Genomic DNA, 27,410 nt, shown 5'->3' on the forward strand with positions numbered 1-27,410 from the left:
GTATGTCCTTCTGATAGCAAACCTGCACCCACATTAAGGCCACATCTTCAAGATAAAAAGGTACTGCACAAAAAGTGCAAGGTTTTTGCACATGCTGGTGTAACCACAGTGACGGCTTCACAAATTTCCTTTCCTTCTCTTTCTTATTTTTAAACAATGGTTGGATTCATCCATCTTGAAATGGTGGCAACTTCAGCTGCAGACCTCAATCTATGGTACATACCAAGCATAACTTATTTCTTGGGAGCACTTCCAACATCACCAGTGGCACTCTGTGGGTCCCATGGTGTTATTCAGGGTTTATGGTATTGCAGTAAATATTATGGAAAATATTGGGCTGGCCAAAAAATTCGTCCAGTTAGTGAATACATTGTTCAATAAAATTCTTGGTAAAAATGAAAAATGCGTCTTTTATTTTTACTTAAAACCGAACGAACTTTTTGGCCAACCAAATACATGAGAACCACGAGAAAGAACTTTCTACTGTGATATGCAACTTAGTGGAAAGACGAAGTGCTCATGTAGAGGCGACTGGTGTCACAGCATTTTAAGCAGATGTGCACTACATTTGGGCTCACTGCTACAGCAGCAGGAGATGGCTAGGAAAGTATTACCGTAGTACAGTGTGTATCACAGTTATCTTTATGCAATCATGGTTTAATACTGCATCTTTATGCTTGTTTACATTTCTCTCGACTATGAATGGTTCCACGTACTATCTGTGTTTGCATACATTTTGATAAATTTTAACTTTTTATAATAGATTTGTGCATATTTCATGGTAGTAAATGATAAAATAGACTAGTATCTACATATATTTTAATCATTCATGACATACCTTTTTCTTAATTTTTTCAATATTTCTAGGCTATGCAGTTCATCTGTGAATTTTTTCAAGTTGTCACAAATCTCCCCCAAATTTTCCATATATTTATTAAGTGAATTCGTTGAAATCTGCATGTAAGTGGACTCACGCAGTTCCAACCCACGTTGTTCAAGGGTCAACTGTATAGAAAATTACTTCAAGATGTCATTTTGATATGAGCAAAAGTATATATGTGTGTGTATTAGTAAAAATCATTGGCATAACTGTTGGATTTTTAAAACATGTTTAATCTGGAATTCCATAATTGAATAATTATATGTAAATATTTATTCATAGATATGTTTTAGAATCCTTAATATTGTGGTAATGAAAAATGGAAAGAGCTATGGACATTAATTGTAAATTTTTAGGGTTACATTTAACATTAAAGAAAAATGCATAGAAATTTAATTTATCAATATAGAATTATAATTCACAATGAACATGTAAAACAAATAAAAAGGATAAATACCCATGAATATAAGAGAAAATAAATGCTTGCTATCTAAAAGCAAATTTTGTAGTAAAAAAACTATTTGCATAAAACATAGAAATCTAGAGGAGCAGGTTATTATATTTATACCTACAACTGGCTGGCCACATGTAAACTGCCCCCTGTGCTCAGCTGTGTGCTTGAAATAATCCCTTCTTCTGGAGTACTTTTTCCCTACTGATGAACGTACAAGACCATCTACCAACACAGATGATTCTTCAACTAGGAGAAATTCCCATCTCTTTTGCAAATCCATAGTCACCTTAGTCCATAGAACTTTCTAACTTGTACTGATATTACAGTTACTTCTATATATGTGTAAGCACTCTGCAAGGCTAAGATGTGACTCAAGGCAGGGACCATTTTTCATATGTACAGGTGCTATTTAATTATAGTTAATCAAATATATATGTATTTTATTCAAAATATTATATGGATCTGAAATATACATTGTACCTGAACAAATTAGTATAATGTATTAATTGAAATACATAGAATATTTACATGGCATAAGTTACTATACTAGACAGTGTAAAATATAAAACACTGTATGTTCTCAGACCTTCAGTTTCTTTACTGATAACCCAGGAGTAATATATTGGTATACTGTGAGATTTAAATAATATAATCTACATAAATAAAGCTCCTAAAACAATGTCTGGTGGATTTTAGATAATCAAAAATGTTCTCTTCCATTTTAGCTAATTGGTATGTGTGTTAGAGAAAGAGAGAGACCTCCTTGTAGTACTAGGAAAAATAGTTCACTGATGATATATTTCACTATTGTCTCTTTTTAAGTGATTCCATCATTATTCCATTTAAATAATTATTTGTCTTCAAACATAGTTGGAAATAATTGATGAGTAATGATAAAATAGCAAAATGTTTCAAAAGAGAGGAAAAAATAAGATCGTGGCCCAGTGAAACCTGATAGCAGTTACAAGATAGAATAAGTTCTGTTGTATCTAAAAATTGTTTTCCTCCCTGTTCTTTTGGAGACCTCTGATAACAATAAAAATCACAATGAAATATTAATCTGTACAAATGGCTAAAACTGCACAAAAAGAAACACAGAAACTAAAATTGGATCCAAAGGACCCTGATCATATATTGAGAGTTAATGATAACAGAATAGAAATTTATGTTTCTCCTCAAAATGTAAGTCATTCTTATGTAAAATTTCCAGTAGGGAGATGAATTGGGAACAGAAATATCCAAACTGTTGTTCAAGGAACATTTTATGCTCAAAAGTTGCAGAATCGTCTTCCAATGCAAGAGAACCACTCTAATTTCAAATGCCAAAGGAAAATTCTAATGTAATAGTTAAAAACAAAACAATCACTAGCGGTTTCTCTGATAGTAACAGTAGGTCCATGTTCAACTTCAGCAGCATTAACTACTTTCTAAGAGCTGTATTCTCCCTAGTGAGAAAGGTTTAATTTCCTCCCTTCAGAAATCTCTGCATGTAAGGACCCTCACATACAGAGTGAAAAGCAGTTAACTGGAAATGTAGATTTGGATAATTAAAAGGGCCTCTTCTGAGCTACATCCAAATCATATTTTTAAAGTATAAAAGAGAAGCTGCAGGTAGAAAATGAAAATGTTCCAAATGAGTAGCGATGGTTATGCCTCATGACCCATAACAGATGCTAAAATTTTTATTTACAACCATATTAGAGAGAGATACAAATATTAATATAAATCAATGGCTTCTCTTCTTTAAATAATTTTACTAAAGCTTGTCCATTCATGGCCTCAGAAAAACTGTCAGTATGTTCTTTAAACATGACAGCTGAGAGCATTTTCTTAAAAACAAAAAGGACAGTCCAGTTTTCTGTCTGTCAGTAAAGAGCTTGGAAGTCACCACTCTGTCCTAACAACAAGTAAAAAGATGAACAGACTGAAAATCAATAACTCTTCTTAGAACCCTCAGGGAGTGAGTTCACAGGGCAAACCACTGCCCCCAAATTTGGAGAGACAAATTGCTTACTGGCAAATTAAAAGAACCACAATTTACTGGAGTTGAAACCTTGCCAAGAGCCAATGCCTGGGAGGGAAATAGGAACTGAAATCCAGGAAGTGCTGGAGGCTCAGTGTGAACAAGCCTGAGAGAGAAAAACCCCAGAGGGATCCAGTCCTGGGGGAGGGAGATGTACTTTGGTGAATTTACCTCCAGGAGCTCCATCAAGTTCTCACAGTGCCAACTGGGAAAATAATTCCCTGTGCTTCAGGCAGTGGGAGGAAAAAAGTAAGGGTTCTGAAATATGCCAGAGCTTTCAATTCTTCTAACAAGGCCTGCCCTCAAGAGAAACTATTTTACCAGAACCTAACCTACTGGGGTTTTTTCAGAGCCTAACCAGCCTGGAGGAAGGGAAATGCCCAAATCCAGCCTGTTGTAGCCTTCCATGTGGGGGAAGGGAATTCCAACTCCAGCCCCCTTTAGCCATCATGGACCACCTAAGCGGTAAAAAAAAAATGAGAAGCACTCATTAAAACTTAAAGCCCAGGACTGAGACCTAATCACAGGACTCCAAAATGCCTCTCCTACCCCACACACCTTACCACTGCACTAGTAAAGGCCTCTTTACCACAGTTCTTTTTACCTGGTACATCATATTCACCTTTCCACAAAAAATTACAAGGCATACTAAAAGGGAAATCACAGTTTGAAGTGACAGAGCAAGCGCTGGAAGCAGACCCAGATATGGCATAGATGTTGGAATTATCAGACTGTGAATTTAAAGCAACTACAGTTAATATACCAAGGGCTCTAACGTTGAAAGTAGACAACTTGCAAGAACAGGTGCCCAATGTAATTAGAGATAGAGAAATTCTAAGAAATAATAAAAAAGAAATACTAGAGATCAAAACACTGTAATAGAAATGAAGAATGCCTTTGATGGGCTCATCAGTAGACTGGACACAGCTGAGAAAAGACTCTGACCTTGAGGATACATCAATAAAAACTTCTAAAACTGATAAAGCAAAAAGAAAAAAGTAAAAAAGAAAAAGATAAAGCAAAAAGAAAAAAGACTGAAAAAAAATCTGAACAGAATACCCAAGATCTATGGGACAACTACAAAAGTGTAACACGTGTGTAATGGGAATACCAGAAGGAAAAGAGAGAGAGAAAGGGACAGAAGAAATATTTTAATTAATAATGACTGACAATTTCCCCAAATTAATGTCAGATACCAAACCATAGCCCCAGGAAGCTCAGAGAACACCAAGCAGGACAAATGCCAATAAAAACTACACTTAGGCATGTCCTACTTAAACTGCAGAAAAATAAAAAATAAAGAAAATTCTTGAAAGAAGCCAGAGAGGGGAAATTCTTATCTTTGCTCCTTACCTATAAAGGAGGGAAGATAAGAATTTCATCCAGTTCCTCTCAGAAACTGTGCAAGCGAGAGGAGAGTGGAGTGAAATATTTAAAGTATTGAGAGAAAAAACACACGAAATTAGACCTCTGTACCCTGTAAAATTATTCTTCAAAAGTAAAGGAATATACAAATTGTGAGACAAAGAAAAATTGGGGGAATTTATTGCTAGAAGTCCTGCCTTACAAGAAATGTTAAAAGAGAGACAGAGGGACTTCCCTGGTGGTGCAGTGGTTAAGAATCTGCCTGCCAATGCAGGGGACACGGGTTCGAGCCCTGGTCTGGGAAGATCTCACATGCCGCAGAGCAACTAAGCCCGTCCACCACAACTACTGAGCCTGCACTCTAGAGCCTGTGTGCCTAGAGCCCGTGCTCTACAACAAGAGAAGTCACTGCAGTGAGAAGCCCATGCACCGCAACGAAGAGTAGCTCCCGCTCACCGCAACTAGAGAAAGCCCACGAGCAGAAATGAAGACCCAACACAGCCAAAAATAAACAAATAAAAATAAATAAATCTATTTAAAAAATTATAAAAGAGATAGAAAATGGTATAAACCAGAAATTTGGGTCTACATAAAGGAAAAGCAGCAGAGAATGACTAAGTAAAAGTAAAAACTTTTATTTTTCTCATTCTTAATGTATCTAACAGAAAATACTTTGTTCAAAATGATAGCAACAATATATTCAATAATATATATTGTGTGTGTGTGTGTGTGTGTGTGTGTGTGTGTATGAAATGAATGACAACAATGATACAACGGACAGAAGAGGAATCAGGAAATTTTTGTTAATATAAAGTACATTCATTACTCATGAAGTTATAAAGTGTTATTTGAAAGTGGACTTGGATAACTGTAAATGAATATTGCAAACTGTAGGAAAACCACTAGAAAAATTAAAACGAAAGAATAATTGATATGCTAAGAAAGGAGAGAAAACAGAATTATATGAAGTGCTCAATTAACACTACAAAAGGCAGATCAGACTATAGACTACTTCATTTAACAACAGCAGACATTCTTCTCAAGCTTGCTTGGAACATTCACCATGACAGACTACATTCTGGGCCGTAAAACATACCTTAAAAAGTTAAAGAAATAGATATCATATAGGGTTGTCCAAAAAGTTTGCTCGGGTTTTTCCGTAAGATGTTTCGGAAAAACCTGAAAGAATTTTTGACCAATCCAATCCAATAATCTGCTCTCATATCACAACGGAATAAAAGTAGAAATCAGAAACAGAAGGATAACTGGAAGATTCCAAAATACTTGGAGCTTTAACAACACATTTCTAAATAACATATGGGTCAAAAAAATTCTCAAAAGAAATTTTAAAATATTTTGAATGAGATGAAAAAATAAATATGGCTTATCAAAATTTGTGAGATACAGTGAAAGCAGTGTTTAGAGGGGAATTTATAGCATTAAATGCATATATTATGAAAGACCAGAGATCTAAAACCAGTATGCCAAGCTTCCACCTTAGGAAGCTAGAAAAAGAAGAGCCAGTTAAATCTAAAGTAAACATGAGAAAAGAAATAAAAATTAGAGGAGAAACAAATGAAATTGGAAACAGGAAATCAAGAGAGAATATTAATAAAACCAAAAGCTGTTTCTTTGAAAAATCAATAAAATCAGTAAGCCTCTAGCCAGGCTAACTAAGAAAAGAAAAGAGAAAACAGAAATACTAGTGTCGAAAAATGAAAGAGAGGGCATCACTACAGATCCCATGGACTTTAAAAGGATAATAAATAAATGTTATGAATAACTCCATGCCCACAAATTTGATAACCTAGATGAAATGGACAAATTCCTTGAAAAACACAATCTGCCAAAAGTCACACAGGAGAAATAGACACTCTGAAGAGCCTGTATCTGTTTAAAAATTGAATCAATATAATAAACTTCCAAAAACAGAAAGCATCAAGCCCAGGTGAGTTCTCTGGTGAATTCTACCAAACATTTAAAGAAGAAACTATACCCATTCTCTATAAACTCTTTCAGAAGATAGAAGTGAACATAATACTTCCTAATTCATTCAATGAAGCCAGTATTACCTGAAATACCCAAACCAAATAAAGACATTACATGAAAACCACAGAGCAATCAATATTTCTCATGAACATAGATGCAAAAACCCTCAACAAAATATTAGCAAACCAAATCCACCAATGTATAAAAAAGAATTACACACCACAATCAAGTAAGATTTATTCCAGGTATTCGAGCCTGGTTCAACATTCAAAATCAATTAATGTAATCCATGACATCAATAGGCTAAAGAAGAAAAGTCACATGATCATATCAATAGAAGCAGATAAAGCACCTGACAAAATCCAACACCCATTCATGATAAAAACTCACAGCAAACTAGGAATAGAGGGAAACTTCCTCAATTTGAGGAGAATCTACAAAAAATCTACAGCTAACATCATCCTTAATGGTGAGAAATGCAAAGCTTTCCCACTAAGATCAGGAGCAAGTCAAAGACATTCCCTCCTCACCACTCCTTTCAATATTGTACTGGAACTCCTAACTAATGCAATAGGACAATAAAAGAAATAAAAGATACAAATTGAGAAGAAATAAATAAAACTATCTTTGTTTGCACATAACATGATCATCAGCAGACAGGCTGCCTAAAGTCGTAGTAAGCTCACAAACACCCCAAACATACCCTGCCCGTCAGAGGGAAAAGATTCAGCTTCACCCACCAGAGTGCAGGCACCAGTCCCTTCCACCAGGAAGCCTATGCGAGCCCCCAGACCAACCTCACTCATCAGGGGGTAGACAGCAGATGCAAAAGGAACCACAACCTTGCAGCCTGCAGAAAGGGGACCATAAACACAGTAGGTTAGACAAAATGAGATGACAGAGAAATATGTTGCAGATGAAGGAGCAAAGTAAAATCCCACAAGACCAAATAAATGAAGAGGAAATAGGCAATCTACCTGAAAAAGAATTCAGGGTAATGAAAGTAAAGATGATCCAAGATCTTGGAAACAGAATGGAGGCATGGATACAGAAAATACAAGAAATGTTTAACAAGGCCTTAGAAGAACTAAAGAACAAACAATCAGTGATATACAATACAATAACTGAAATGAAAAATACAAGGAATCAAGAGCAGAATAACTGAGGCAGAAGAATGGATAAGTGAGCTGGAAGATAGAATGGTGGAAACAACTGCCGAGGAGCAGAATAAAGAAAAAAGAATGAAAAGAAATGAGGACAGTCTCAGAGACCTCTGGGACAACATTAAACACACCAACATTCGAATTATAGGGGTCCAGAAGAAGAAGAGAAAGGGAAAGGGCCTGGGAAAATATTTGAAGAGATTATAGTTGAAAACTTCCCTAACATGGGAAAGGAAATAGTCAATCAAATCCAGGAGGTGCAGACAGCCCTATACAGGATAAACCCAAGGAGAAACATGCCGAGACATATATTAATCAAACTAACAAAAATTAAATACACAGAAAAAAAATACTAAAAGCAGCAAGGGAAAATCAACAAATAACCAACAAGGGGATCCCCATAAGGTTATCAGCTTGATTTTTCAGCAGAAACTCTGCAGGCCAGAAAGGAGTGGCAGGAGGACATATTTAAAGTGATAAAAGGGAAAAATCTACAACCAAGGTTACTCTACCCAGCAAGGATCTCATTCAGATTTGACAGAGAAATCAAAAGCTTTACAGACAAGCAAAAACTAAAAGAATTCAGCACCACCAAACCAGCTTTACAAAAAATGCTAAAGGAACTTCTCTAGCTGGGAAACAGAAGAGAAGAAAAAGACCTACAAAAACAAACCCAAAATAATTAAGAAAATGATAACAGGAACATGCATATTGATAATAACCTTAAATGTAACATGGATTAAATGCTCCAACCAAAAGACACAGACTAGCTGAATGGATAAAAAAACAAGACCAATATATATACGCTGTCTACAAGAGACCCACTTCAGACCTAGGGACACATACAGACTGAAAGTGAGGGGATGGAAAAAGATATTCCATGCAAATGGGAATCAAAAGAAAGCTGGAATAGCAATACTCATATCAGACAAAATAGACTTTAAAATAAAGACTATTACAAGAGACAACGATCATATGACTATTACAATCATAACGATCAAGAGATCAATCCAAGAAGATATCACAATTGTAAACATTTATGCACCTTAACACAGGAGCACTTGAATACATAAGACAAATGCAAACAGCCTTAAAAGAGGAAATCAACAGTAACACAATAAGAGTCGGGGACTTTAACACCCCACTTACACCAATGGACAGGTCATCCAAGCAGAAAATAAATAAGGTAACACAAGCTGTAAATGACACAATAGAACAAACAGACATAATTGATATTTATAGAACATTCCACCAGAAAGCAGAAGAATACACTTTCTTCTCAAGTGCTTATGGAACATTCTCCAAGATAGATGGACATCTTGGGTCACAAATCAAGCCTCGGTAAGTTTTAGAAAATTGAAATTGTATCAAGCATCTTTTCCAATCATAACGCTATGAGATTAGAAATAAATTACAGGAAAAAAATTGTGAAAAATATAAAAACATGGAGGCTAAACAATACGCTACTAAATAACCAAGTGATCACTGAAGAAATCAAAGAGGAAATAAAAAAATACCTAGAAACAAATGAAAATGAAAACACAATGACCCAAAACCTTTGGGATACAGCAAAAGCAGTTCTAAGAGCCAAGTGTAGAGCAATACATTCCTACCTCAAAAAATAAGAAAAATTTCAAATAAACAACCTAACCTTACACCTAAAGCAACTAAACAAAGCAGATCAAACAAAATCCAAAGACAGTAGAAGGAAAGAAATCATAAAGGTCAGAGCAGAAGTAAATGAAATAGAAATGAAGAAAATAATAGCAAAGATCAATAAAACTAAAAGCTGGTTCTCTGAGAAGATAAACAAAATTGATAAACCTTTAGCAGACTCATCAAAAAAAAAGAGGACTCAAATCAATAAAATTAGAAATGAAAAAGAAGTTACAACTGACATCACAGAAATACAAAGGATCATAAGAGACTACTACAAGCAATCATATGCCAATAAAATGGACAACCTGTAAGAAATGGACAAATTCTTAGAAAAGTACAACCTTCCAAGGCTGAAAAAGGAAGAAATAGAAAATATGAAGTGACCAATCAGAAGTAATGAAATTGAAACTGTGCTTAAAATCTTCCAGTGAATAAAAGTCCAGGACCAGATGGCTTCCCAGGTGAATTCTATCAAACATTTAGAGAAGAGCTAACACCTATCCTTCTCAAACTCTTCCAAAAAATTACAGAGGATGGAACATTCCCAAACTCATTCTACGAGGCCACCATCACCCTGATACCAAAACCAGACAAAGACACTACAAAAAAAGACAACAAGCCAATATCACTGATGAACAAATCCTCAACAAAATACTAGCAAACAGAATCCAACAACACATTAAAAGGATCATACACCATGATCAAGTAGGATTTATCCCAGCAATGCAAGGATTCTTCAGTATATGCCTATCAATCAATCTGATACTCCGTATTAACAAATCGAAGAATAAAAACATATGATCATCTCAATAGATAATCCAACACACATTTATCATAAAATCTCTCCAGAAAGTGGGCATAAAGGGAACCTAGCTCAACATAATAAAGGACATATATGACAAACCTACAGCAAACATTATTCTCAATGGTGAAAAACTGAAAGCATTTCCTCTAAGATCAGGAACAAGACAAGAGTGTCCACTCTTGCCATTATTATTCAACATAGTTTTGGAAGTCCTAGCCACAGCAATCAGAAAAGAAAAAGAAATAAAAGGAATCCAAATTGGAAAAGAAGAAGTACAACTGTCACTGTTTGCAGATGACATGATACTATACACAGAAAATCCTAAAGATACCTCCAGAAAAGTACTAGAGCTAATCAATGAATTTAGTAAAGTTGCAGGATACATAATTAATACACAGAAATTTCTTACATTCTTATACACTAACAGCAAAAGATCAGAAAGAGAAATTAAGGAAACAATCCTATTTACCACTGCACCAAAAAGAATAAAATACCTAGGAATAAACCTAGCTAAGGAAGCAAAAACCTGTATGCAGAAAACTATAAGAAACTGATGAAAGAATTCAAAGGCAACACAAACAGATGGAGAGCTATACCATGTTCTTGAATCAGAAGAATCAATATTGTGAAAATGACTATACTTCCCAAAGCAATCTCGAAATTCAACGCAATCCCTACCAAATTACCCATGGCATTTTTCACAGAACTAGAACAGAAAATTTTAAGATTTATATGGAAACACAAAAGACCCCAAACAGTCAAAGCAATCTTGAGAGAGAAAAATAGAGCAGGAGGAATCAGGCTCCCTGACTTTAGACTATACTACAAAGCTACAGTAATCAAGACAGTATGGTACTGGCACAAAAACAGAAGATCAATGGAACAGGATAGAAAGCCCAGAGATAAACCCATGCACCTATGGTCACCTAAGGTATGACAAAGGAGGCAAGAACAGAGAAAAGACAGCCTCTTCAATAAGTGGTGATGGGAAAACTGGATAGCTACATGTCCAAGAATGAAATTAGAACACTCCCTAACACCACACACAAAAATAAACTCAAAATGGATTAAAGACCTAAATGTAAGGCCAGACACTATAAAACTCTTAAGAGGAAAATGTAGACAGAACATTCTTTGACATAAATTGCAGCAAGATCTTCTTTGAAACACCTCCTAGATTAATGACAATAAAAAATGAAACTAAAAACAAACAAATGGGACCTAATGAAACTTAAAAGCTTTTGCACAGCAAAGGAAACCATGAACAAGACAAAAAGACAACCCTCAGAATGGAAGAAAGTATTTGCAAATGAAGCAACTGACAAAGGACTAATCTCTAAAATATACAAGCAGCACATAGAGCTCAATATCAAAAAAACAACCCAATCCAAAAATGGACAGAAGACCTAAATAGACATTTCTCCAAAGAAGACATACAGATGGCCAAGAAGCACATGAAAAGATGCTCAGCATCACTAATTATAAGAGAAATGCAATCAAAACTACAATGAGGTATCATCTCACACCGGTCAGAATGGCCAGCATTAAAAAATCTACAAATGGTAAATGCTGGAGAGGGTGTGGAGAAAAGGGAACCCTCCTATGCTGTTGGTGGGAATGTAATACAGCCACTATGGTGAACAGTATGGAGGTTCCTTAAAAAACTAAAAATGGAACTACCATATGATCCATCAATCCCACCACTGGGCATATACCCAGAGAAAACCATAATTCAAAAAGACACATGCACCCCAATGTTCACTGCAGCACTATCTACCATAGTCAGGACATGGAAGCAACCTAAATGCCCATCAACAGAGGAATGGATAAAGAAGATGTGGTACATATATAAAATAGAATATTACTCAGCCATAAAAAGGAATGAAATTGGGTCATTTGTAGAGATGTGGATAGACCTAGAGAGTATCATACAGAGTGAAGTCAGAAAGAGAAAAACAAATATCGTGTATTAGCACATATATGTGGAATCTAGAAAAATGGTATAGATGATCTTATTTGCAAAGCAGAAATAGAGATACAGAAGTAGAGAACAAATGTATGGATACTGAGGGGGAAAGGGTGGTGTGTGTGGGACGAATGGGTAGATTGGGATTGATCATATACACTACTGACACCATGTATAAAATAGACAACAAATAAGAACGTAATGTATAGCACAGGGAACTCTACTTTATGCTCTGTGGTAACCTAAATGGGAAGGAAATCCAAAAAAGAGGGGATATATGTATACGCATAGCTGATTCATTTTGCTGTATAGTAGAAACTAACACAACATTGTAAAGCAACTATACTCCAATAAAAATAAATTTGAAAAAAAAAAAAAGGACAGTAGTTGCCAATCAGAGGGGTAGGGATTGGGCTGGGAGAGGAATGAATAGGTGGAACATGGGATTTTTAGAACAATGAAACAATTCTGTATGATACTAAAGTGGTAGATACATGTCACTGTATATATTTGTCAAAACCCATAGAATGTCCAACACCAAGAGTGAACCCTAATGTAAACTATGGACTTTGGGTTATAATGATGTGTCAGTGTTGGTCCATAGGTTGCAACAAATGAACCACTGTGGTGCAGGATGTTGACAGTGAGTGATGCTGTGCGTGTGCAAGGCAGGGGGTATATGGGAACTCTGTACTTTCTGCTTAATTTCGTTATGAACCTGAAAGTGCTCTAAAAAATTAGTATATTTAAAAATAAATAATTCTGAGAAACAAGGGTAGAGATAAGGACATCTACTCTAAAATGTAGAATATATAAAAAATATTCATCCTACAAATAATACAAAATCCTAATGCTGAGTTATAAAGAGACTATATGAGTAACACCCTATTCATTTAAAAAATACAATTGAAAATAAAAAATAATGAATTTCCTATATAAGAAGATGTTTTCTAGACCCAACAGAAGAATCACTGATTTGGAGTAATAGTTAATACAACAAAAACACGGTAACCAAATCATGTGTATAGGACATGGAATTTTGTTATACTATGACTGGGTCTATATTTATGTATCATTGACTGACCCTGTAGATTTCAACAATGAAACAATTGCATCAAACATAATAGTGGGCCAATTTCTGCAGGGTAGGAAGAATTTAGGCCAAAAAAATTAGTAGTAATTATTTCTAGGTTGAAAGAATGAATTTTGGGGGTAAAGAAATCCTCAAAGTTGCTGGAATGAAATAAGTGGTTTGCCTCTAAGCAACTAACCTTTTGTAAAATATCTGAATAATGGTTAATTACCTCTCAAAACTACTTTGAATACAGTAAGAAGCTGAATACGTCCTAGAATCCACCCTGGAAGCTAAGCAGGCACGGGACTAAACTGCTTATTTTGGAGACAATGAAGAGTGAGTATGTAATGAGTGAGCCCATGATGGCAAAGACTGAGTTCCTGGAAGTCTTGTTCGTGTCTGTCAATTTGGGCTACTTCAGGCACAAAATGACAGTCCTTAGGCATATGGCTCTCTACAATCAGGCTGAATTACACAAATTCTGCATGCAAAAATCATCAGACTTTCAGCTAGAAAATGGTCTGTTCCTGCAAAACCGATCAGATATAACCCGGCTCAAGAGTCTGGACAAGTAAGAATGCCAAGGGACCCAGACATAAACGCCCTGGCACACACAACAACAGCAACGGCATAGTTCCATAACTTAGTGAGAAAGCAGGATATTGCTAGTGTAAAATGGTTGTAATATAACTTTTTAAAGTAACAGATTATATTACTTCAAAATATTAATGTTTAAAAAAACTAAATATTTCAAAGTTTACTCTGGTTACACAAGAGAAATGTACAGCCCATGCAAAGTGTAAAATTGTATTTGTGACAGTAAAGTGAGTTCAACCTTTATGGCTAATAAACAGAGACATTATATTTTCAGCACAAGGAATAAAATCACATTTGTGGTAATAAATGTCTTTTGACCAGAGTAGTTTGCTTGTCATTCTTGTTTCCACTCTTTTCAAACCTATTTATATGCTTTAAAATCTAAACTTAGGTGGCTAGGTTAACACTTAAACTTTTTTTCAAGTAAAATGTTTTTACATATAAGTTTTTAAAATATATATATTAAACTTTTCCACAGGATAAAAAATATCGCTCTTACTTTAAAATTCAGTTAGCACCAAAGACCAGCTCCTCCCATAGAATAATCTGTTTTAGAACTTTAGGTGGATAAAATGAGAAGGGGCCTTGTAAGATAAAATAAATTCTTATGATCACTAAGCAGAAAAATTTTTTAATATATTTGTTTATTGAAAAATCATTTCCATGCAACTATTACATTCTTTTTAGAGTTAAAAATGTGTTCTACCTGCTATATGCCTTATGATCAATTCATTAAAAAAGCTATCCATAAACCATAATATTTATGATTCAAGAGAACTTTCCTTGAAAATGACTTGAAATATTATATTTTTTCACCTAATTAAAAACATTGAAGATTATTTTTCTATCTCTGCCTTGAATTTATTTAAAAATAAAACATTTTGAAAAATACTTTGTTCTGAAATAATATAGCATATCCAAGTAAAAGTTTCACTCCAGGAATATATTTTAAAGCCATGGCTTCTAATTTTGAAATACATGCTTTGAAATACACAAGAGGACCTATGTAGAAAGGCTAAGAACAAAGATGACAGAGTGCTAATTAAAACACCTACATTTAAATAGACTGCATTTTTAGTCATGGAAAATAGTTTCAGAGGGCAAAAATGTATACTATTAACCAATATAAGAATGATTTTTCATTGGACAAAGATATACTATTTTCCTATGAAAAGGAGAGAGGAATTTTTAAATGTGCAAATATATTTTAGAAAGCATGCACCTGAATAAATCCTTATTTTGAGGTGGTAAAGAATAAAAAATCACATGTACCCTGTTTCGATAGGCAGCACCTTTCCAGTCTTTGCTCATGAGAGTATCCATAGAGGAGGTATGCTTCTTGTAGTGCACTTTTATACCACTTCTTTTTATTCGTACATTTTCCTGGCTAAAGAAAGAGAGAAAAATAATAAGATTCATGTTTAAGCATATAATTTTGTTTTAACATTGACTTGATTTAGCTGTTGAGCTGGAACTAAATCTAAGCATTGTACAATATATTCCTTAGATTTTGTTATCTAATTATTATTTTATTAGTATTTTAGAATATAGCAAAGTTGTGGAAATTTTGCATGTTAATAGCCAAAAGGGTCAGTGTCTTAATTCACTAAAATAATATTTTAATATGATTTATCTCATATTTAGAAAGTTACAAAAACTTAAGACCACCAGTGTAACCAAGTAGTGAATATTAATCTATTTTATCAGAATAATGTTGATTCCCTTTTAAGTAACATAGCAATGATAATGAAGTGATAAAAACTGAAAAGCCTAGTTTCTTATTGTAATAAATAAAATTAATTCCATTCACATCTAATAAATGACTGTTTTCAGGCATAGTAAGCGCTCAATAAATGTTATTCTACTTGAATATGGTACTTTTTCTAAATGTTTATTTAGTTTTTTTTTTAGTTCTCTATTTTTATTTTTTAAACTTTCTGTTTTATATTAGAGTACAGTTGATTAACAATGTTGTGTTAGTTTCAGGTGTACAACAAAGTGATTCAGTTATACATATACCTGAATCTATTCTTTTTCAAATTCTTTTCCCAATTAGGTTGTTACAGAATATTGAGCAGAGTTCCCTGTGCTATACAGTTGGTCCTTGTTGGTTATCCACTTTAAATACAGCAGTGTGTACATGTCAATCCCAAACTCCCTAACTATCCCTCCTCACAACCTTTCCCCCAGTAACCATAAGTTCGTTCTCTAAGTCTGTGAATTTGTTTCTGTTTTGTAAATAAGATGATTTTTATCATTTTTTTAAAAATATATAATTTGAAAAGAAAAACAGAGTCAAAGAATCTCTAGGTTAAAATGACTATAAAAATTATCTGGCCCAGTAATTTTGCCAATGTTATTTTAGAGCTTGCCCCAAAAAGGTTTTTATAATGTTTATAAATGTTACAATTTATAAAATACACGCCACCATTTTCTTTTTGAAAACTTCACCATCAAAAAGAATACAGGTGTTACACTGCATGTGGTCCTGGACACTAATTTATTTGGCATAAAAGCAATGAAAAAAACATATCAAACAAAAACCTAGTTTTGTATATAGAATATTTAAATTTCATTTATTAAGTTATTTCTTAGGAAAAAGAAAAGATAGGCGGATACAATTCAATGAACATTGGAAAATTTAAACTAATTTAAGAATGTCTAAGCTAACATTTACAGATTTTTTTTTTTTTTTTTTTTTTTGCTGTATGTGGGCCTGTCACTGTTGTGGCCTCTCCCGTCGCGGAGCACAGGCTCCGGACGCACAGGCTCAGAGGCCATGGCTCACAGGCCCAGCCGCTCCATGGCATGTGGGATCTTCCCGGACCGGGGCATGAACCCGTGTCCCCTGCATCGGCAGGCAGACTCCCAACCACTGTGCCACCAGGGAAGCCCCACATTTACAGATTTAAGACATTTCTGCAACTCAAATGTTGTAATGATGCTATTAATGGGTAGTGAAAAATCACCTGTAAGCTGTTATAGCACTAAACAACTGAAGTTAAGGAAATTTCTTGAGGAAAACCAATGTGATACATTGCTAATATAAATTGGCAAGTTTGGGGAACGAAAAAGCAGTTTTTAAACCTGTGTCTCTGAATCTTTAAGAATTTATCAGTATGTGCCACCTAGTGGTAGTAATACAATTAAACATCTTCTAAAGAACTCAAAAAGTTAAAGGCTCTTACTTTATAAAGAATTCTGAATTCCAGAATAAGGCTCAGCTATGCATTGGATTTTTTCCAACTAGTTTGTTCTTTAATTGAAGTGATTCTAAAAGTGTAGGATGTGACTCCCTATCCATCCCTAGTACTGAGTGTTTCTCCCAAAGACACCCAATATTACCAGTTTTTTTCACAGTCTTCCAGAGACATCGTATGTACCTACAGGCATTTACATCATTTAAATATCTGCTTTTACAGACTGCTATGAATTGTTATATACTTTTGAGTTTTTCTATTTGTCTTTCAGATTGCTTCATTTATGGATTTATTCAACATATTCTAGACCCTTGGGATCAATCACTGAAGAAAACAGACAAAACTTACATTCTAACCAGTGAAACAGACAACCCACAATAAGCATAACAAATAAGTTAAGGTTACAGTTTAAGAGGTTATAAATACTATGTAATAAAGAAAAGATGAGGCAATAAAGTGGTCAGGGTAACTGTCATTGAAAAAGTGACAACTGAGCGAAGACCTAAAGGAGGTCAAGGAGTTAGCCCTGTAGATGTCCAAGGAAAGAGCACTGCAGGAAGAGAAAAAAGGCTTTAAGATGGGAGAATACAAGTTTATTTGAGAGGCATCAAAGAAGGGAAGGTGGTTGTGGGTGAATGAGGAAGCGAGTAATAGGGAGTGATGTCCAATAAATTAACAGGGGCCAGGTCATGGAGGTCCTTGCAGGCCATTGTAGGGATTTGGGCTTTTACTCTGAGTGAAACAGGAGCCATTACAGAGTTCTGAGCAGGAGAATAACATTTGATTTGATTTGATTTAACATTTTACAACAATCACTCTGCTTGCTTTGATTATACAAAGGCAAGTGTAGATGTGGATGACTGGCTACTGCAATCATCCAGGCAAGAAATAATGGTGGTATAGATCAGGTCATAGCAGCCACTGTGGTGAAAAGTGGTAGGATTCTGGATATACTCTGAAGGGAGAGCAAAAATAATTTCTTGACCAACTGAAGATTGGTTAAGAGAGAAAGAAAGGATGACTCTCAGGCTTTGGGACTGAGCAAGAGGAGGATGTGATTTGCCATCCACTGAGATGGGGAAGGCTGTCAAGGAAGTGAAGTGGCGGGGGGGTGGAGATCAAGAGTTCAGACATGCTGAGTACGCATTATGACACCCAAGCGAAGATACCAAGTAGCAGTTTGGTAAGCGAATTCGGGAGAGAGAACTGAACTGCAGATAAAATGTAGGAAACATAGACACACACACACACACACACACACACACACACACGCACACCATATTTAAAGGCAAGAAATTAGATGAGAAAACCAAGGGAATGAGGATATAGATGTATGTATATCCAAATATGTAGTATGGCATGTACCATTATTTATCTTACAAACACCCTTGTGACGGATTTAAGTTTTTTCAAATATTTTGCAATATGAAACAATGCTGCAATAAAAATTTTTTTGTCTGTATGTCTCTTTACCCATGTGAAAGTGTATTGAAGCATAAATTCCTCAGATGTTGAATGCCAAGTTTATACATATTTTAAATTTTGGAAGCTTTTGTGAAATCACTCTTGAGTGAGGTGGTCAAAATTTACCACTCCATGAACAAATGCTTCCTCACACTCTGGAGAACACTTCCATTACCAAACTTAGATCTCTGCCAATATTTTAAGGAAAAGATTGGTATTTCCTTTTTGTTATCATTTTCATTTTTTGAATTCTGTAATATGAGCAATTTTTCATATTTTTTCCAGCTTTACTGAGATATAATTGACAAATAACTGTGTAAACTTAAGGAGTACTACACAATGACTTGATACACATACACATTGACCTTTATTTGTGTGTGTGGTGAGAACATTTAAGATCTACTCTCTTAGCAACTTTCAAGTATATAACACAGTAATTAATGTTAACTATAGTCACCATGCTGTACATTAGATTCCCTAGAACTTATTCATCAATTTTTCATATTTTAAAAAGCCATTTATATTTTCTTTTCTATGGAATGACTGTTCAAATCCTGTGTTAATATTTATATTGGTTGTTTTCTCATTGATTTGTAAGTGATTTTTGTATATTAAAAAATTGCCCTTTGCTCTATGTATTGAGAACATCTCCTGTTAATAGTTTATCTTTTAGTATGTTTGTATTTTCTTTTTTGTTCATTTAAATTTTTCATCCTTCTAGAACTAATTTGGATGTGAGGTGTGAGGTATAGCTTCTGCTTCATTTTTTCCTAAGTAGCTAGCCAGTTGTACATACATAATTTATTAAACAATACAACTTTTCTTTAATTATTTGAATATAACCTTGTCATTAACTATTTTCAAGTACTTTTGGACTGTATATTGTTCTATTAATTTATCAAATAACTGTTAATATCAAACTGCTTTAACTATTAGAGTATTACTATAATTTTATATTTTATAGGTCTAACTCCCTCTTCTATGTTTTATTTTCTTACAAATGTTAGAATTTGACCCTTGAACAACACAGGCTTGAACTCTGCAGCTCCTTTTATATGTGGAGTTTTTCACTAAATAGGTACTGCTGTACTACACAATCCACGGTTGGTTAAATCTGTGGGTGCAGAACAGGTGAACTTTGATGGGCACTGTGAAATTACTGCAAAGTTACAGGTGGATTTTCAACTGCAAGGGGGGTTGGCATCCCTAACCCCCAGGTTGTTCATGGGGTCAACTGTAGGAGGGTTTTTAAGTTCTTTTTAATGGATGTGGTACATATATACAATAGAATATTACTCAGCCATTAAAAAGAATGACATAATGCCGTTTGCAGCAACATGGATGCACCTAGAGATTATCATATTAAGTGAAGTAAGTCAGACAGAGAAAGGCAAATATCATATGATATTGCTTATATGTGGAAACTGTTAAGTGATACAAAACGAATTTATTTACAAAACAGAAACAGATTCACAGACTCAGAGAACAAACTTATGGTTACCGGTTGGGGAAAGTGGGGGATGACAGATTGGGAGTTTGGGATTGACATGTATACAGTGCTATATATAAAATAGCCAACAAGGACCTACTGTATAGCACAGGGAACTCTGCTCAATACTTGTAATAACTTAAACAGGAAAAGAATTTGAAAAAGAATAGATACATGTATATGTATAACTGAATCACTCTGCTGTACACCTGAAACAACACATTGTTAATCAACTATACTCCAATATAAAATAAAATTAAAAAAATAAAAATAAATAAAAATTGAGATTGCATTAAAATTAATTTAGGAGAATGGACATCCTTCCATATTAAATCTTCCAAACCAAGAAGAGGATTATATTTTTCCATTTCCTTAAGTTTTATTTTCTGTCTCTTGGTAGCATTTTAAAGTTTTATTCATATAGATCTTGTATGTGGTGCTCCTTAAACTTACTCCAGTACATTATATATGCTTTGTTGCTATTATAAATGCTATTTATCCCTTCATATTTTCACATTTGTTACTACTTTAGAGTAATTTTACAACTGCCACATAACTGAATCTCCCTATTGTTTGTAACAGTTCTTCTGTTGTTTATAATAGTTTTATTTATAATAGTTTTTCCATTTGAGTCCTACAGGTTTTCCAGGTAAACAACAGTAACAAAACAAAACACAGACAAGCTTTTAAATATCTTAAGAAGGAAATCTTCAAGGCAGCTCTGTAACAGATTTCCAAGGAGCTAAAAGCTTATGAAGTCAAGGATGAAGATCAATGACTTTAGATGAGACTACAGGAAGGGCTGGGCATTCTTCAAATTCCAGTAAATTCTTTGATCCCAAGAGAGAACATCAGGGACTTCCCTGGTGGTCCAGTGGTTAAGAATCCATCTTGCAATGCAGGGGACGCTGTTCTATCCCTGGTCAGGGAACTAAGATCCCACACGCTGCAGAGCAACTAAGCCTGCGTGCGGCAACTACAGAGCCCACGTGCTCTGGTGCCTGCATGCCACAACTAGAGAGCCCACGTGCTCTGGACCCTGCGCGCCACAACTAGAGAGCCTGTGTGCCCCAAGTAATGAGCCTGTGCACTCTGGAGCCCGCGTTCACGACTAGAGAGAAACTCATGCACCACAACTAGAGAGGAGCCCCTGCTCTGCAATGAAGAGCCCGCGTGCTGCAAAGATCCCGCATGCCGCAACTAAGACCTGACACAGCCAAAAAAATAATAAAATAAACAAATAAATATTTTTTAAAAAAGAGGCAATATCATATCTTTCATTATGTTTATATTGCTTTGGCAACTTGAGTTTTCTCAATCAGTTTTATTAAATTTAGGGTGGAGGGGGAAAATAATCATCATAGAAAGAGAAGGAAGACATATAGTCTAAAAATTTGTGTGAATTTATGAGCATAAATAAGATAATTCTTGATAGATGTGTTCTTGATAGATGAATAAGCATGTAAATATTTGCAGTAAGGACGAGATTTGAGACTAAACAGATTGTTAGGTAGGAAAAGATAGTAGCCTATGTCTGAGAAAATTCCTAGCTGTATCCAAAATTGAAGTTTGTAAACTACTTTCCTACGTGATCTTGTTCCAATCAAGCATCACTGGCTGACTGAGAGCCTCAGTACCATTTTCATATTTCCTAGGGTCTGAGGAGGAGGCTGAATGTCCCTTCTCAGTAACTTCCAACTCACTGAGCATGCTGTGTGCTATCACCGTATACTAATACGAAGTGGCACATTCAAAGAAAAGAATACCTATGTATTTGTCCACCCAGTAAGGCCAGTAAAAAGAAATCTGCAATCTGGCAGAAATTCATATCATCTGTTGCTTTCTATTTTAAGATTGCTTCTCCACATAAAAATTAATCAGGATATAATCATCTGGAGCTGCAGCAGGATAAGTTTCACTTCGCAAACTCAAATGTGTGAGCAATGTCACATTACCTTCTTTTCGCTAAATAAAATTGAATGTGACAGCCGTTGTCCAACAAGGATAAGAAATTTGATCTTGCTCATTTTTGGGCCACCCCTTACTTTCTCTAGGTTCCTGTAAATTGGAAGGGAATACATGGTGCCCAAACAGCGAGGACAGATCATTACTCCTCAACGCATAAGGTTTTCATGAATAACATCTTTGTTCAAGTCCCTTGAAGTCAGGTAATCGAACAGCTTCCTTGCCATGCCTGGTCCAAAGGATCCTTTCCAAGGCTGGGAACCTTGCCAGCATGGCTTCAACCTCCTGGTGCACCTCGTGCTCTTCTTCTCCAAGGTGTTCCACTCCCCAGGACACCGGCAGACCTCTGTCCTCTTCCATGTCTGAGGGAATCTCTTCCTTGCCTAGCTGCTCCTGCCTGCCCTGTTCCCATTACTGCCCACCCTCAGGGAACTCAGGTCAAGACAGGTAAGCTCTGCTTTAGATCCCAACAGAAAATGCCCCTGAGACATGAGAACATGAGGGGCCTGACCACTTTTTGGAATAAGTGAAAGGGAAAAATATAATCAAAACAAGAATTACTATCAACCAACCACTGGTATCTGGCTGGCTGTGGGGAAGGATTTCCTAGCGCAGGTGGACTCTGCAGGTGGAGTCTTTCCTCCCCACCCCTGCTCCTTCACTCTACCTGCCTATGTCTCTCCCTTCATTTCTCCCCATGGCACTCGTCAACAACTAAAAAAAAATTTACTTGTTGACTATGTGTCTCATCCCACTAATTTAAGTCTCGTGACAGCATTTAAATTTTGTCTGTTTTGATCACTTCAGAGCCTAGACTTGGTATAAATAATAGGAGCTCAGTAAATATTTTGGGTATTATAGACATTTTTTATTCAGGATGGCATGGGGAAAGCCCAGACAGGAAACTGGGGATGAAACTAAAAGGCTGGGCTACAACCCTGAATTATGTTATTATCCCTAAAAAGGTAAAAGAAAAATGTATAAGCATGATGACTATCTAGCATTATAATATGGTGATATTACTACTAAGATGATATTAAACTTCATTTTTTATAAGGATGCAGATCTTTAAAGTACTTCATGAGCCACTGATTTATCCTATGATATTAGTGGTATTTTTTTCTTGAAAAAAAAAGTGGGCCTAATTTCAAGTACTTTGAATGTTATGTAAAAAATAGTACTTAATTTTAAAACTAAATTCAATCAAATGCTTAATATAACCTATTTGGGGGGACAGTAGAGCCTCACTAACATCCTGTAGGTACAATATAGCATTTACTATCCAAAATTATCAATTCAAATTTTGATTATATAGACATAAAAGCTGCAAATAAAAGTATTTACAATTTAGAAAATTTATCTTCAGACATAATGTTGAGCATCTATTAAAAATCTGGAAAACTGGAATCATAAGTACCTAGATTGCTTTATTGGGCTTCATAAATTCATTGAAATGGCTTCAAATATTGACAATTACTTTAAGTTATTTCATTACTTTAAGTTATAATATGCCTTTAGAAACATGGGGAGATTAGTCACAGATTTCATAACCTAAAGAAATACAAAATAATTTTCCTTCATAATACATCTCTGCTAAATGTTTGAGGATCAACACCACCACCTGTTATAAAGTCCTCTGCCTGGGGATTCGTGTTGACTGCTGCTATTTATACATTCAAGCTTCCAGTGCACCTCGCTGGCTCTATGATGCACCCTTCTAAATATTTACTATCAGGCCAAAGCTATCGTTTTCACTTAAAGCAATCCAACAGAAAGTTAATCACAAGGCTATCTTGTCTTCCTTAAATTGGATTTCTCCAACAGCAACCAGTAATCTCGACAGTAAGAACATTCTCATTCCTTTGATGCCAAGTAGAAGATAGTCACAGCCACCCCTGTGAACCACACACGCCTGGGCTTCCTAACACCTGTCTCCCTTCTCACCTGCCATCTTTAACACAGGTTCTGGATTATTTAGACAGCTCATTCAAATTATTGAACACTTGAAGCAATAATGCTTTCAAAATCATAAATAGGAATTTGCTTACTCTAACTCAGCAGGATTTTAAGATCAAAATAACTTAGGTCCCCCACTTCCTATACCACTAGAAAGTGTGAACCAGTTAAGCTGACCCCCCCAACCCCCCAAAAAAGTTCTAGCTCTGTTTAGTCTGATCCTTTACATCAATTTGAAAGATAATACCAAGAATGCAATGAGTACTAGGAGAGAAATTAGGCAGAAAAGAAAGAATAAGAAAATGTGAGAGTCAAATCTTTACAGTGTGATTCCATTACTTGGCTTGAAACACTGGGAATTACCAATGCCAGGGCCTGAGCATACCCTGAACCTTGATGTGGGGAAGTGGAAGGAAGCCAAGCAGTTTTAGGTAAAACAGCCCCAATGGACAAATCAGAAAAATCACAGGCTACTAGATAAGCTCCTTATTAACCTAGACCTTAACATATGTTTTCTAAGTATTTTGGATATCTAAGATCTTTTCCTACCAAGATGGATAAACAACCACTGCATGTTGATTTTAAAGAAGACCCAGTCTAACATTTTAGGCTGGTCTGTTATCTCGACTGACATCATTTAGAAAACAATTTTTTTTTGCGGTACGTGGGCCTCTCACTGTTCTAGCCTCTCCCGTTGTGGAGCACAGGCTCTGGGCGCGAAGGCCCAGCGGCCATGACTCACGGGCCTAGCCGCTCCGCGGCATGTGGGATCTTCCAGGACCGGGGCACGAACCTGCATCCTCTGCATCGGCAGGCGGATTCTCAACCACTGCGCCACCAGTGAAGCCCCAAGAAAACAATTTTTATACAACCAATACATTTGTCATTTAGTGTGTGGACCTGAAACCAGATTTTGAGAGAAGGAGAGAAAGAAAGAGGGCTCCAGATATCACAGCAGGGAGACAATGAGTCACCACCAAAGAGAGACACTAATTAAAGGGACAGGGGAATCTAACATCACAATTTTGCTAAAGATTTGCATGGCTTCTTTAGCACCACAAACTCATAAATACATTCATAAATTGCACAAAGTAAACATAATAAAATAATGTATATTTCATATATCTCTTTTTTAGTTAATTCTAGTAAACCAGAAAATAGGTATTATGGTGAGAAAATCTGCTATACAGTGGTTCTTGAGATTCACTGAGGAACTGTAGAGATTCTCAGCACACTCCCCAGTATGCAGGTTCAGGAATATATATTTTTAAAGAGCTCTATGGGAGAATGTGATGATGAGCAAGTTTGGGAACCAAAAACAGAGTAAAACAAAAAAACAAACCCTGGCATCAGGATACCAAGGTTAATAATAACCAATTATTTCTAAGAGAATTACAAGGGAATGAAATAATAAATACTAGCTTTTAATGACAGCCACGAAGAGGCCCAAAATCTATGGCTGGGAATCAATGCACTAAACGTGAAGAGAGCTTTCACATCTTTGTCCAACTTTGAAAAGCCCTGGTTAAAGGTTAAGTTAATTAATCAAGCTGGCTGAATTAACAACAGGAGACCAATAAGAAGGGCTTTGTGATTTTCCAGTTTATAGATGAGAGCTTATTATGAATTTGGTATGCTTATGAAGATTAGAAACAGATGGTCCAATGTAAGCCTCAAGCAGGCTGACATATAATGTAAAAGCCTGGGGCTTGCAGTCAGAAGACCTGGGCTTCAGTCCCAGTCCTGCTGCTATGTGACCTCAGGCAAGTCACTTAACCTGAGCCCTAACTTTCTTAACAATAAATGAAGATCACATGAGATAGCATATGTAAGAGGTACTTTATAAAATGTAAAGCATTTTCAAATGTTGGTTATCAATGTCATAAATGATCAGAATATAAACATTTATCATTTAGTCTCTGCAGTCCAAGAAAATGAGACAGAAACTCTACCTATAATAGGGAGGAGTTGACTGAGTGTGTACTTTATGTCCAAAGGAATTCTACTATTAAAGAGTCCATTGTTATTTTTATTTACTAATCTATCCAATGCTTATATAACTAAGTGTCAGGCACACTCTGAAGCACTTTACAACTTTTTTTACTTCCCAACAAGCTTACAAGGTAGGTACTATTATTATCCTCATTTTACACATAAAGAAACTGAGGCACTGAGTTTAGACATTGCCCAAGTTCATACAGCCAGTAAGTGATAGAGCTGGGATTCATACACAGGCAACCTGGCTCCAGAATTCACGGGCTCAATGACTATAAAATGATATTTCACTAAAAGGCATTCTGTTGCACAAATCTCCAAGATGGTGTTATGAGGAGCTTGTAGGTCATTATCATAAGAAATAAATTGTGTTGAAAATGATCGGAAACTACCATCTGGCATTTTCTGTATCATGTCATAGTTACATTGCTTATGAAAATTTTTTCTAGGATTATTAATCAGCCGTTAAAAACTTAAATCACCACTGGATATATGGTTAAAATGGTAAATTTTATGTTACATATATTTTAGCACAATTAAAAAAATAAAAAACCTTAATTTTATTTATTGTGTACAGTTTAAAGTATTTTATATATTTTGATTTCAAGCTGTAGAATTTTTATTTTGCAAAACTGAATGTATCATTAAGTCTGCAACAAGAAATTATTTCATTGTTCTGTAAAAGTATTAGTAATATATTGATGAAATAAAGCACAGGAAGCAAGTGAGCACTGGGTCAATAGATAATTTTTAAGGCCCGTGCTTATCTCCAGGGCTGCTGTCTCCTACAGCTCTGGCCAGGCTGCCTGCTCCACCTGGGGATGTTAAATAGAAGTGGGAGATGGGTTTAAATCAGCATGTGCTCATTTGCTCTGAGCCTTAAAAAAGTCAGGATTGGCTTAAAGAATTTTAAGTAACGGTATGAATGGATATCAAGACCTAAGCCTAAATGACAGTTAACATACTTGGCTGCTATTTTCTACTCCATATTTGCTTGTTTTTTAGGGAATATGTGTTTATGGGAAAACAAATGTCATATTTATTACAGACAGATGCTCGGATTCTGTTTAAAAATAGAATCATACAAGCAGGTGGGAGAGCCAGGAGAAGAGGATGGTTAAATATATGACACAATCAGTTCATATCCTGTGAGCTGAACAAAATGGTGAGGAAGTGGTAATTCTGGAATTTATTTTCAAAGTCAGTTCAATCTGCATTGTTTAGGGTTTTGCCTGAATCACAGACTGTTCCTGGTAACTGGTTAGAAGAAATTTTTTTAAGTGGAGAAATTAAAGAAAAGAACAGTTAATATATCAATTGTACACTTTCAGTTATATGGCTCTGAGTTTTGGACTTCATCTTTCC

At 35.5% G+C, this 27,410-nt stretch overlaps 1 protein-coding gene across 1 annotated transcript in view; it reads right to left on the reverse strand.

The window, feature by feature from the left end:
* Nucleotides 1-27,410, reverse strand: part of ZCWPW2 (zinc finger CW-type and PWWP domain containing 2) — an 81,879-nt gene that overhangs the window by 33,023 nt on the left and 21,446 nt on the right. Inside the window, exon 3 of the mRNA XM_007460462.1 lies at nucleotides 15,249-15,363. Coding sequence (XP_007460524.1) covers nucleotides 15,249-15,363 — 115 coding nt within the window. The remainder of the gene's footprint in view (nucleotides 1-15,248; nucleotides 15,364-27,410) is intronic.

This window comes from Lipotes vexillifer, unplaced genomic scaffold, assembly GCF_000442215.2.
Source record: "Lipotes vexillifer unplaced genomic scaffold, Lipotes_vexillifer_v1.1 scaffold351, whole genome shotgun sequence".
Classification (NCBI taxonomy): Eukaryota; Metazoa; Chordata; class Mammalia; order Artiodactyla; family Lipotidae; genus Lipotes; species Lipotes vexillifer.